The 11,765-nt window shown below is 39.6% G+C and overlaps 1 protein-coding gene across 2 annotated transcripts in view; it reads right to left on the bottom strand.

Moving 5' to 3' along the window:
- WDR11 (WD repeat domain 11) overlaps nt 1-11,765 on the bottom strand; it is an 86,745-nt gene that overhangs the window by 48,378 nt on the left and 26,602 nt on the right. For both annotated transcript variants that reach the window (XM_067024520.1, XM_059051994.2), the window contains exons 2-3: nt 11,352-11,463; nt 94-247 (exon numbers count right to left, since the gene is read on the bottom strand). Coding sequence is in view for 1 of the 2 variants with exons in the window: in XM_059051994.2 (XP_058907977.1) it covers nt 94-247; nt 11,352-11,463 (266 nt within the window). In the remaining variant the exon portion in view is untranslated. The remainder of the gene's footprint in view (nt 1-93; nt 248-11,351; nt 11,464-11,765) is intronic.

An 11,765-nucleotide genomic window follows, 5' to 3' on the forward strand; every position in this document is an offset into this window, starting at 1 on the left:
AGAAGTGATGAAATTAAACGAATGGGAAAAACCAACCACTCTAAGAGTAAGTGTGTTAATACAGACGCTTGGCGGAGTACAGACTTTCCTCACCCTGAATAGGCTTGGCATGCTCTTGGATCTCACACTGAGCTACTCCTGCTGCTACATCCCAAACGATGATCTTTCCATTGACATCAGCAGAAGCTAAGCGCAAGGAATATGGTGAGCCAATGTTATGGTGATAATTTTCCCTGGCCCATTTAACCTAGTATCAAGAAGAAATCAAATCAAGTAAATACTTGCACTGGATGAAACTATACATAATTTTCATAAAACACCAACTGGAACCCAAACTACATTCTACACTAATATTATAAAAATAGGAAACTAGGGAACCCTCCTACACTGTTGGTGGGAATATAAATTGGTACAGCCACTATGGAGAACAGTATGGAGGTTCCTTAAAAAACTAAAAACAGAACTACCATATGACCCAGCAATCCCACTCCTGGGCATATACCCGGAGAAAACCATAATTCAAAAAGATACATGCACCCCAATGTTCATTGCAGCACTATTTACAATAGGCAGGACATGAAAGCAAACTAAATGTCCCTCAATGGAGGAATGGATAAAAATGTGGTACATACAAAAAATGGAATATTACTCATCCATAAAAAAAGAACAAAATAATGCCATTGATAGCAACATGAATAGACCCAGACATTGTCATACTGAGTGAAGTAAGTCAGGTACAAAAAGACAAATATCATATGATATTGCTAAATGTGGAATCTTAAAAAAAGGGTACAAATGAACTTATTTACAAAACAGAAGTAGAGTCATGAATATAGTAAACAAACATGATTACCAAGGGATAAGGGCAGGGGGAGGGATAAATTGGGAGATTGGGATTGACATTTACACACTACTATATATAAAATAGATAACTAGTAAGAACCTGCTGTATAGCACAGGGAACTCTACTTGAATACTCTGTAATGGGCTATATGGGAAAAGAATCTACAAAAAAAACAGTGGATATGTGTGTATGTATAACGGATTCACTTTGCTATATAGCAGAAACTAACACAACATAGTAAATCAACTATACTCCAATAAAAATTTTTTAAAAAGGAAACTAGCTTCCATCTTGAAAGTCAGACATTTTTATTATTTATGATATTTTTTAAAGTTGCAATTAAAATATTTTTGAAAACATCACAATGTTCCTGCCTTTAAAATATGAAAAATGACGCATAACCTGAATAATATGGAGAATTCAGGTAAAAAACTCCAGAATACCATATCTTAAAATGGTATGATCACTGGCATATCATTTGATCATAGTAATAACCATAAAACCTAATTCTGACATAACATGTAAAATCCTAAATTGCTAAGCAGAATCTTTTCCTGCATTCTATTCTTCTAATTAAAAGGAGACAACTTACAGCTACAAAAACCTTGCAAAGGAAAAAAACAAAAGCAAACCAAAACCTCTGGCTATCCCTCTCATAAAACTGGAAAATAACGTTAACAGTTTTATCTCTAAAAAACAAATTTTGTGCATCATAGTTTTAGTAATATCATTAAGAACAGTTTTTTTTTTTTTAAATAAAAAACACAAGAATCCCTGGGGGCGCTGGGAGCTGAGGCTCAGGCTTCCGGGGAGAGGACTGGGCTTGGCTGCTTGAACACAGCCTGAAGGGATTAGTGTACCAAGGCTAGCCGGGAGGGAGTCCGGGAGAAGTCTGGAGCTGCCGAAGAGGCTAGAGACCTTTTCTTCCCTCTTTGCTTCCTGGAGCGCGAGGAGAGGAGATTAAGCTCTCCGCTTAAAGGAGCTCCAGAGACTGGGCGTGGAGCTGCCGAAGAGACAAGAGACTTTTTCTTGCCTCTTTGTTTACTGGTGCGTGAGGAAAGGGGATTAAGTGCGCCGCTTAAAGGAGCTCCAGAGACACGAGCCGGGCACGAGCCGCGGCTATCAGCACGGACCCCAGAGACGGGCATGAGACGCTAAGGCTGCTGCTGCCACCAAGAAGCCTGTGTGTGAGCACAGGTCACTCTCCACACCTCCCCTCCAGGGAGCCTGTGCAGCCCGCCACTGCCAGGGTCCCGGGACCCAGGGACAACTTCCCCGGGAGAACGCACTGCACGCCTCAGCCTGGTGCAATGTCACGTTGGCCTCTGCCGCCGCAGGCTCGCCCTGCATCCGTACCCCTCCCTCCCCTGCCTGAGTGAACCAGAGCCCCCGAATCAGCTGCTCCTTTAACCCCATCCTGTCTGAGCGAAGAGCAGACGTCCTCAGGCAACCTAGGCGCAGAGGCGGGGCCAAGTCCAAAGCTGAACCCCAGGAGCTGTGCAAACAAAGAGGAGAGGGGGAGGTCTCTCCCAGCAGCCTCAGAAGCAGCGGAATAAAGCTCCACAATCAACTTGAGTGCCCTGCATCTGTGGAAAACCTGAATAGACAGCAGATCATCCCAAGTTGAGGAGGTGGACTTTGGGAGCAAGATATATTATTTTTTCCCCTTTTTCTATTTTTGTGAGTGTGTATGTGTGTGCTTCTGTGTGAGATTTTGTCTGTATAGCTTTGCTTTCACCATTTGTCCTAGGGTTCTGACCGTCGCTTTTTTTTTTTTTTTTTTTTTACTTTCTAAAATTTTTCTTCTTAATAATTATTTTTTAATAACTATTTTATCCTACTTTATTTTATCTTTTCTTTATTTCTTCCTTTCTTCCCTCGTTTCTTCCTTCCTTCCTTTCTCTCCTTTCTATTTTTTCTCCCTTTTATTCTGAGCCGTGTGGATTAAAGGCTCTTGGTGCTCCAGCCAGGCATCAGGGCTGTGTCTCTGAGGTGGGAGAACCAGCTTCAGGACACTGGTCCACAAAAGACCTCCCAGCTCCATGTAATACCAAATGGTGAAAATCTCCCAGATATCTCCATCTCAACACCAAGACCCAGCATCACTCAACGACCAGCAAGCTATAGTGCTAGACACCCTATGCCCAACAACTAGCAAGACAGGAACAGAGCCGCATCCATTAGCAGAGAGGCTGCCTAAAATCATAATAAGGCTACAGACACCCCAAAACACACCACCAGACATGGACCTGCCCACCAGAAAGACAAGATCCAGCCTCATCCACCAGAACACAGGCACTAGTCCCCTCAACCAGGAAACCTACTCGACCCACTGAACAAACTTTAGCCACTGGGGACAGACACCAAAAACAACAGGAACTACGAACCTGCAGCCTGCAGAAAGGAGACCCCAAACACAGTAAGTAAGCAAATGAGAAGACAGAAAAATACACAGCAGATGAAGGAGCAAGGTAAAAACCCACCAGACCTAACAAATGAAGAGGAAATAGGCAGTCTACCTGAAAAAGAATTCAGAATAATGATAGTAAAGATGATCCTAAATCTTGGAAATAGAATAGACAAAATGCAAGAAACATTTAACAAGGACCTAGAAGAAATAAAGAGGAAGCAAGCAATGATGAGCAACACAATGAATGAAATTTAAAATACTCTAGATGGGATCAATAGCGGAATAACTGAGGCAGAAGAACGGATAAGTGACCTGGAAGATAAAAGAGTGGAAATAACTAGAGCAGAGCAGAATAAAGAAAAAAGAATGAAAAGAACTGAGGACAGTCTCAGAGACCTCTGGGACAACATTAAACTCACCAACATTCGAATTATAGCGGTCCCAGAAGAAGAAGAGAAAAAGAAAGGGACTGAGAAAATATTTGAAGAGATTATTGTTGAAAACTTCCCTAATATGGGAAAGGAAATAGTCAATCAAGTCCAGGAAGCACAGAGTCCCATACAGGATAAATCCAAGGAGAAACATGCCAAGACACATATTAATCAAACTATCAAAAATTAAATACAAAGAAAACATATTAAAAGCAGCAAGGGAAAAACAACAAATAACACACAAGGGAATTCCCATAAGGTTAACAGCTGATCTTTCAGCAGAAACTCTGCAAGCCAGAAGGGAGTGGCAGGACATATTTAAAGTGATGAAGGAGAAAAACCTACAACCAAAATTACTCTACCCAGCAAGGATCTCATTCAGATTTGATGAAGAAATTAAAACCTTTACAGATAAGCAAAAGCTGAGAGAGTTCAGTATGACCAAATCAGCTCTACAACAAATGCTAAAGGAACTTCTCTAGGCAAGAAACACAAGAGAAGGAAAAGATCTACAAGAACAAACCCAAAACAATTAAGTAAATGGTAACAGGAACATACATATCGATAATTACCTTAAATGTAAATGGATTAAATGCTCCCACCAAAAGACACAGACTGGCTGAATGGATACAAAAACAAGACCCATATATATGCTGTCTACAAGAGCCCCACTTCAGACCTAGGGACACATACAGACTGAAAGTGAGGGGATGGAAAAAGATATTCCATGCAAATGGAAATCAGAAGAAAGCTGGAGTAGCAATTCTCATATCAGACAAAATAGACTTTAAAATAAAAACTATTACAAGGACAAAGACATAATGATCAATGGATCGATCCATGAAGAAGATATAACAATTGTAAATATTTATGCACCCAACACAGGAGCACCTCAATACATAAGGCAAATACTAACAGCCATAAAAGGGGAAATCGACAATAACACAATCATAGTAGGGGACTTTAACACCCCACTTTCACCAATGGACAGATCATCCAAAATGAAAATAAATAAGGAAACATAAGCTTTAAATGATACATTACACAAGATGGACTTAATTGATATTTATAGGACATTCCATCCAAAAACAACAGAATACACATTTTTCTCAAGTGCTCATGGAACATTCTCCAGGATAGATCATATCTTGGGTCACAAATCTAGCCTTGGTAAATTTAAGAAAATTGAAATCGTATCAGGTATCTTTTCCAACCACAACCCTATGAGACTAGATATCAAGTACAGGAAAAGATCTGTAAAAAATACCAACACATGGAGGCTAAACAATACACTACTTAATAACGAAGTGATCACTGAAAAAAATCAGAGAGGAAATCAAAAAATACTTAGAAACAAATGACAATGGAGACACGAAGACCCAAAACCTATGGGATGCAGCAAAAGCAGTTCTAAGAGGGAAGTTTATAGCAATACCTAAGAAACAGGAAACATCTCAAATAAACAACCTAACTTTGCACCTAAAGCAATTAGAGAAAGAAGAACAAAAAACCCCCAAATTTAGCAGAAGGAAAGAAATCATAAAGATCAGGTCAGAAATAAATGAAAAAGAAATGAAGGAAACAATACCAAAGATCAATAAAACTAAAAGCTGGTTCTTTGAGAAGATAAACAAAATTGATAAACCATTAGCCAGACTTATCAGGAAAAAAAGGGAGAAGACTGAAATCAATAGAATTAGAAATGAAAAAGGAGAAGATTCAATGGACACTGCAGAAACACAAAAGATTATTAGAGATTACTACAAGCAACTGTATGCCAATAAAATGGACAACCTGGAAGAAATGGACAAATTCTTAGAAATGCACAACCTTCCGAGACTGAACCAGGAAGAAATAGAAAATGTGAACAGACCAATCACAAGCACTGAAATTGAAATTGTGATTAAAAATCTTCCAACAAACAAAAGCCCAGGACCAGATGGCTTCACAGGTGAATTCTATCAAACATTTAGAGAAGAGCTAACAGCTATCCTTCTCAAACTCTTCCAAAAGATAGCAGAGGGAGGAACACTCCCAAACTCATTCTATGAGGCCACCACAACCCTGATACCAAAACCAGACAAAGATGTCACAAAGAAAGAAAACTACAGGCCAATATCACTGATGAACATAGATGAAAAAATCCTCAACAAAATACTAGCAAACAGAATCCAACAGCACATTAAAAGGATCATACACCATGATCAGGTGGGGTTTATCCCATGAATGCAAGGATTCTTCAATATACGCAAATCAATCAACGTGATACACCGTATCAACAAACTGAAGGAGAAAAACCATATGATCATCTCAATAGATGCAGAGGAGAAAGCTTTCGACAAAATTCAACACCCATTTTTGATAAAAACCCTGCAGCAAGTAGGCATAGAGGGAACTTTCCTCAACATAATAAAGGTCATATATGACAAACCCACAGCCAGCATCGTTCTCAACGGTGAAAAACTGAAACCATTTCCACTAAGATCAGGAACAAGACAAGGTTGCCCACTCTCACCACTCTTTTTTTTTTTTTTTTTTTTTTTTGCGTTACGCGGGCCTCTCACTGTTGTGGCCTTTCCCGTAGCGGAGCACAGGCTCCAGACGCGCAGGCTCAGCAGCCATGGCTCACGGGCCCAGCCGCTCCGCGGTATGTGGGATCTTCCCGGACCGGGGCACGAACCCGCGTCCTCTGCATCGGCAGGCGGACTCTCAACCACTGCGCCACCAGGGAAGCCCTCACCACTCTTATTCAACATAGTTTTGGAAGTTCTAGCCACAGCAATCAGAGAAGAAAAAGAAATAAAAGGAATCCAAATCGGAAAAGAAGAAGTAAAGCTGTCACTGTTTACAGATGACATGATACTATACATAGAGAATCCTAAGGATGCTACCAGAAAACTACTAGAGCTAATCAATGAATTTGGTAAAGTAGCAGGATACAAAATTAATGCACAGAAATCTCTGGCATTCTTATATACTAATGATGAAAAATCGGAGAGTGAAATTAAGACAACACTCCCATTTACCATTGCAACAAAAAGAATAAAAATATCTAGGAATAAACCTACCTAAGGAGACAAAAGACCTGTATGCAGAAAATTATAAGACACTGATGAAAGAAATTAAAGATACAAATAGATGGAGAGATATACTACGTTCTTGGATTGAAAGAATCAACATTATGAAAATGACTACACTACCCAAAGCAATCTACAGATTCAATGCAATCCCTATTAAACTACCACTGGCATTTTTCACAGAACTAGAAAAAAATTTTCACAATTTGTATGGAAACACAAAAGACCCCGAATAGCCAAAGCAATCTTGAGAATGAAAAATGAAGCTGGAGGAATCAGGCTCCCTGACTTCAGATTATACTACAAAGCTATAGTAATCAAGACAGTATGGTACTGGAACAAAAACAGAAATATAGATCAATGGAACAGGATAGAAAGCCCAGAGATAAACCCACACACATATGGTCACCTTATCTTTGTAAAGGAGGCAAGAATATACAGTGGAGAAAAGACAGCCTCTTCAATAAGTGGTGCTGGGAAAACTGGACAGCTACATGTAAAAGTATGAAATTAGAACACTCCCTAACACCACACACAAAAATAAACTCAAAATGGGTTAAAGACCTAAATGTAAGGCCAGACACTATCAAACTCTTAGAGGAAAACTTAGGCAGAACACTCTATGACATAAATTACAGCAAGATCCTTTTTGACCCACCTCCTAGAGAAATGGAAATAAAAACACAAATAAACAAATGGGACCTAATGAAACATAAAAGCTTTTGCACAGCAAAGGATACCATAAACAAGACCAAAAGACAACCCTCAGAATGGGAGAAAATATTTGCAAATGAAGCAACTGACTAAGGATTAATATCCAAAATTTATAAGCAACTCATGCAGCTCAATAACAAAAAAACAAACAACCCAATCCAAAAATGGGCAGAAGAACTAACTAGACATTTTTCCAAAGAAGATATACAGACTGCCAACAAACACATGAAAGAATGCTCAACATCATTAATCATTAGAGAAATGCAAATCAAAACTACAATGAGGTATCATCTCACACCAGTCAGAATGGCCATCATCAAAAAAATCTAGAAATAATAAATGCTATAGAGGGTGTGGAGAAAAGGGAACACTCTTGCACTGCTGGTGGGAATGTAAATTGATATAGCCACTATGCAGAACAGTATGGAGGTTCCTTAAAAAAGTACAAATAGAATTACCATACAACCCAGCAATCCCACTACTGGGCATATACCCTAAGAAAACCATAATTCAAAGAGTCATGTACCAAAATGTTTATTGCAGCTCTATTTACAATAGCCAGGACATGGAAGCAACCTAAGTGTCCATCAACAGATGAATGGATAAAGAAGATGTGGCACATATATACAATGGAATATTACTCAGCCATAAAAAGAAATGAAACTGAGTTATTTGTAATGAGGTGGACAGACCTGGAGTCTGTCCTACAGAGTGAAGTAAGTTAGAAGGAGAAAAACAAATACTGTATGCTAACACATATATATGGAATCTAAGAAAAAAAAATGTCATGAAGAGACTAGGGGTAGGATGGGAATAAAACACAAACCTACTAGAGTATGGACTTGAAGATATGGGGAGGGGGAAGGGTAAGCAGTGACGAAGTGAGAGAGTGGCATGGACATATATACACTACCAAATGTAAAACAGATAGCTAGTGGGAAGGAGCCACATAGCACAGGGAGATCAGCTCAGTGCTTTGTGACCACCTCAAGGGGTGGGATAGGCAGGGTGGGAGGGAGGGAGACGCAGGAGGGAAGAGATATGGGAACATATGTATATTATAACTGATTCACTTTGTTGTAAAGCAGAAACTAACACACCATTGTAAAACAGTTATACTCCAATAAAGATGTAAAAAAAAAAAAAGATCACAAGACACATGTTAGTATTAAACAAAAATCACCTGTATTTTTCTCTACTTCACATTACATACAAAAATTAACTCAAAATGGATCTGAAATTTAAATATAATAGCTAAAACCATACATTCTTAGATGAAAACAAAGGTGTAAATCTTATTGACATTGGGAAGAGCAATGGTTCTTGGATACAGCAACAAAAGAAAAAAAGTATACCTACATCAAAATTTAAAACTTTTGGGCTTCCCTGGTGGCGCAGTGGTTGAGAGTCCGCCTGCCAATGCAGGGGACACGGGTTCATGCCCCGGTCCGGGAAGATCCCACATGCCGCGAAGCAGATAGGCCCGTGAGCCATGGCTGCTGAGCCTGCGCGTCCGGAGCCTGTGCTCCGCAACGGGAGAGGCCACAACAGTGAGAGGCCCGCGTACCACAGAAAAAAAAAAAAAAATTTAAAACTTTTGTGCTTCATAGGGCACTATCAAAAAAGTGAAAGATAACTCACAGAATGAGGGAAAATATTTGCCAACCATATATCTGATAAGGGAGTTGTATCTAGAATACATAAAGAACTCTTACAACTCCAAAATTTAAAAAAAAAAAACAATTTTAAAATGGGCAAAGGAATGAACAGACACTTCTCAAAGAAGATATACAAATGGACAAAAAACACATGAAAAGATGCTAAACATCATTAGCCATCAGGGAAATGCAAACCAAAACCACAATGAGAACCACTTCATATCTGCTAGGATGGCTACAATCAAAAGGACACATAATAACAAGTGTTGTTCAGGATAAGGAGAAATTGGAGCCCTCATACACTGCTGTAGGAATGTACAATAGTGCAGCCTCTTTGGAAAATGGTCTGGCAGTTCCTCAAAAAGTTAAACACAGAGTTACCATGAGTCAGCAATTCTAATCCTAGGCATATACCCAGAGAAATGAAAACATAGGTTCACACAAACAGACTGTGCACAAATGTTCACAGCAGTATTATTCATAATACCTAAAAAGTGGGAAATACCCAAATGTCCATCAATAAATAAATGTTGTATTTCATACAGTGGAATATTATTCAGCAATAAAAAGGAACAGAGTACTGACATATGGCATGGATGAACCTTGAAAACATTATTCTAGGTGAGAGAAGCCAGGCACGTATTGTATCATCTCATTTATTTGAAATGTCTAGAACAGACAAATCTAGAGGACAGAAAGTAGATTAGTGGCCGCCTAGGGATGAAGGGGATGGGGAAAAGGCATGGGTAGCAACTGCTAATGGGTACAGGGTTTCTTTTGGGGGTTATCAAACTGACTGTGGTGACAGCTACACAACTCTGTGGATATACTGAAAGCCAGGGAATTGTACGCTTTAAATGGGTGAATTTAAATGGTATGAATATCTCAGTAAAGCTGTTAACAATGAAAAAGACCCCAAATCTCTATCTCCAATTGTAACATCTCCCCTAAAATTTCAGATCAGCATAATTCAATTGCCCCAGGTGTCTCAGACTTTGCCCGTTAAACACTTGAACTCATGACTTCTCACACACTCACCTCATCAAAGCAACACTGCCATTCAACTACTCAAACAGAAAACTTGGAGTCATTCTATTCTGACTCTCCCTTAAGACTGTTTACTATAAAGGCTATCAAGTTTAACTCTTAGCTCCTTCACGCCTCCACTTTATTTTAGGCCCTAAGAATTTCCTGCTCAAATTACTGCAATTCTCCTAAATGATCCCACTGCCTTGTCTTGCCTTTTTCCAGCAGACCCTCCACTGCTGCCAGAATGAGTTTTTCTAAAAGGCAAATATGACCATATCAATCTCCTACTTAAAAATCCAGATTCCTGGGCTTCCCTGGTGGCACAGTGGTTGAGAGTCCGCCTGCCAATGCAGGGGACACGGGTTCGTGCCCCGGTCCGGGAAGATCCCACATGCCGCAGAGCGGCTAGGCCCGTGAGCCATGGCCGCTGAGCCTGTGCGTCGGGAGCCTGTGCTCCGCAACGGGAGAGGCCACAACAGTGAGAGGCCCGCGTACCGCCAAAAAAAAAAAATCCAGATTCCTTCATAATCTTACAAACCTTTTGGGGCAGGTGAATTTCTCCAGCTGCCTTCTTTCATCACTCCTACTTGTGTATCCCATCTTTTAGCCATCCTTACACATATTACTTCCCTTTGTGTATATCCTCCCTTTTTCCTGCAGTGCACCTCTCCCAATTTTCACTTGGCCAACTACTGTTTACCAGTCCCTAAAATGAAAAGACTTCTGAGACCCTCCTCTGATCCCTAAAACGAGGTGACCTGTAGTTCCTTTGTCTTTCCACAGCATATTAGGCAGGTCTCACTTACCACACTGTATTTGTGTGTTTTCCTTTCATTCTTCCTCACTAGACAATGAATTGCTTGAGGGCTTTCCTCTCTATATCCTTAGCACATGTTAGGTGCTCAAAATTAATGAGTGAATGAGTGGTCCAGTACATGGTAGAATTAGTTGTTTTCCACCAGCTTTGAAATGACCTAAGAACTAGCATTTTAGCTCATTCTAGCTCATCTGAGCCATACTAGCTCATCCTGATGTGACATTATATATGGAAATACTAGGCTACCCCAAATAGATTATCATACTTAAAACCTATTCAACATGCGTACATATGACTTACTGAGATTCTAGCGATATTTAAAACCTTAGAATAGACAATATGTTACAGGGTCAAAGTGGGATCTGACTTACCTTGACAACATCAGCTTTATGTTTTTCTAAAACTTGGAGCGTTTGAGCAGTACTGGAATCAATCACTACCACCAGCGAATGACATCCATAAGCAATTAAACCTTGCCAGCCCCTAACAAAAAGTGTTAAAGTTTAAGTAAAAAGCAAAGCAAAGCAACTTCTCTCTTGCCAAGAGGCAGCCTAAATAAATGAGAAATCTAACTAACATGCACCACCATTAATAAAATTATTTAAGCCCAAAGGCTAGTATTTTACATTATACCATTTAAATAAAATGTCTAGTTTAGCTTTAAAAAATCTTGTTTAGTTTTTCTTTCAGATAAAAAAAGAAGGTTCTCAAAGATATGCACGTAGAGCCGTGAAGGTGTATAAAGCAACTCCTGTCGTCTATTCGTCTTTGAGGGCATATACCTT

Source organism: Kogia breviceps, chromosome 2 (assembly GCF_026419965.1).
Source record: "Kogia breviceps isolate mKogBre1 chromosome 2, mKogBre1 haplotype 1, whole genome shotgun sequence".
Taxonomy (NCBI): domain Eukaryota; kingdom Metazoa; phylum Chordata; class Mammalia; order Artiodactyla; family Physeteridae; genus Kogia; species Kogia breviceps.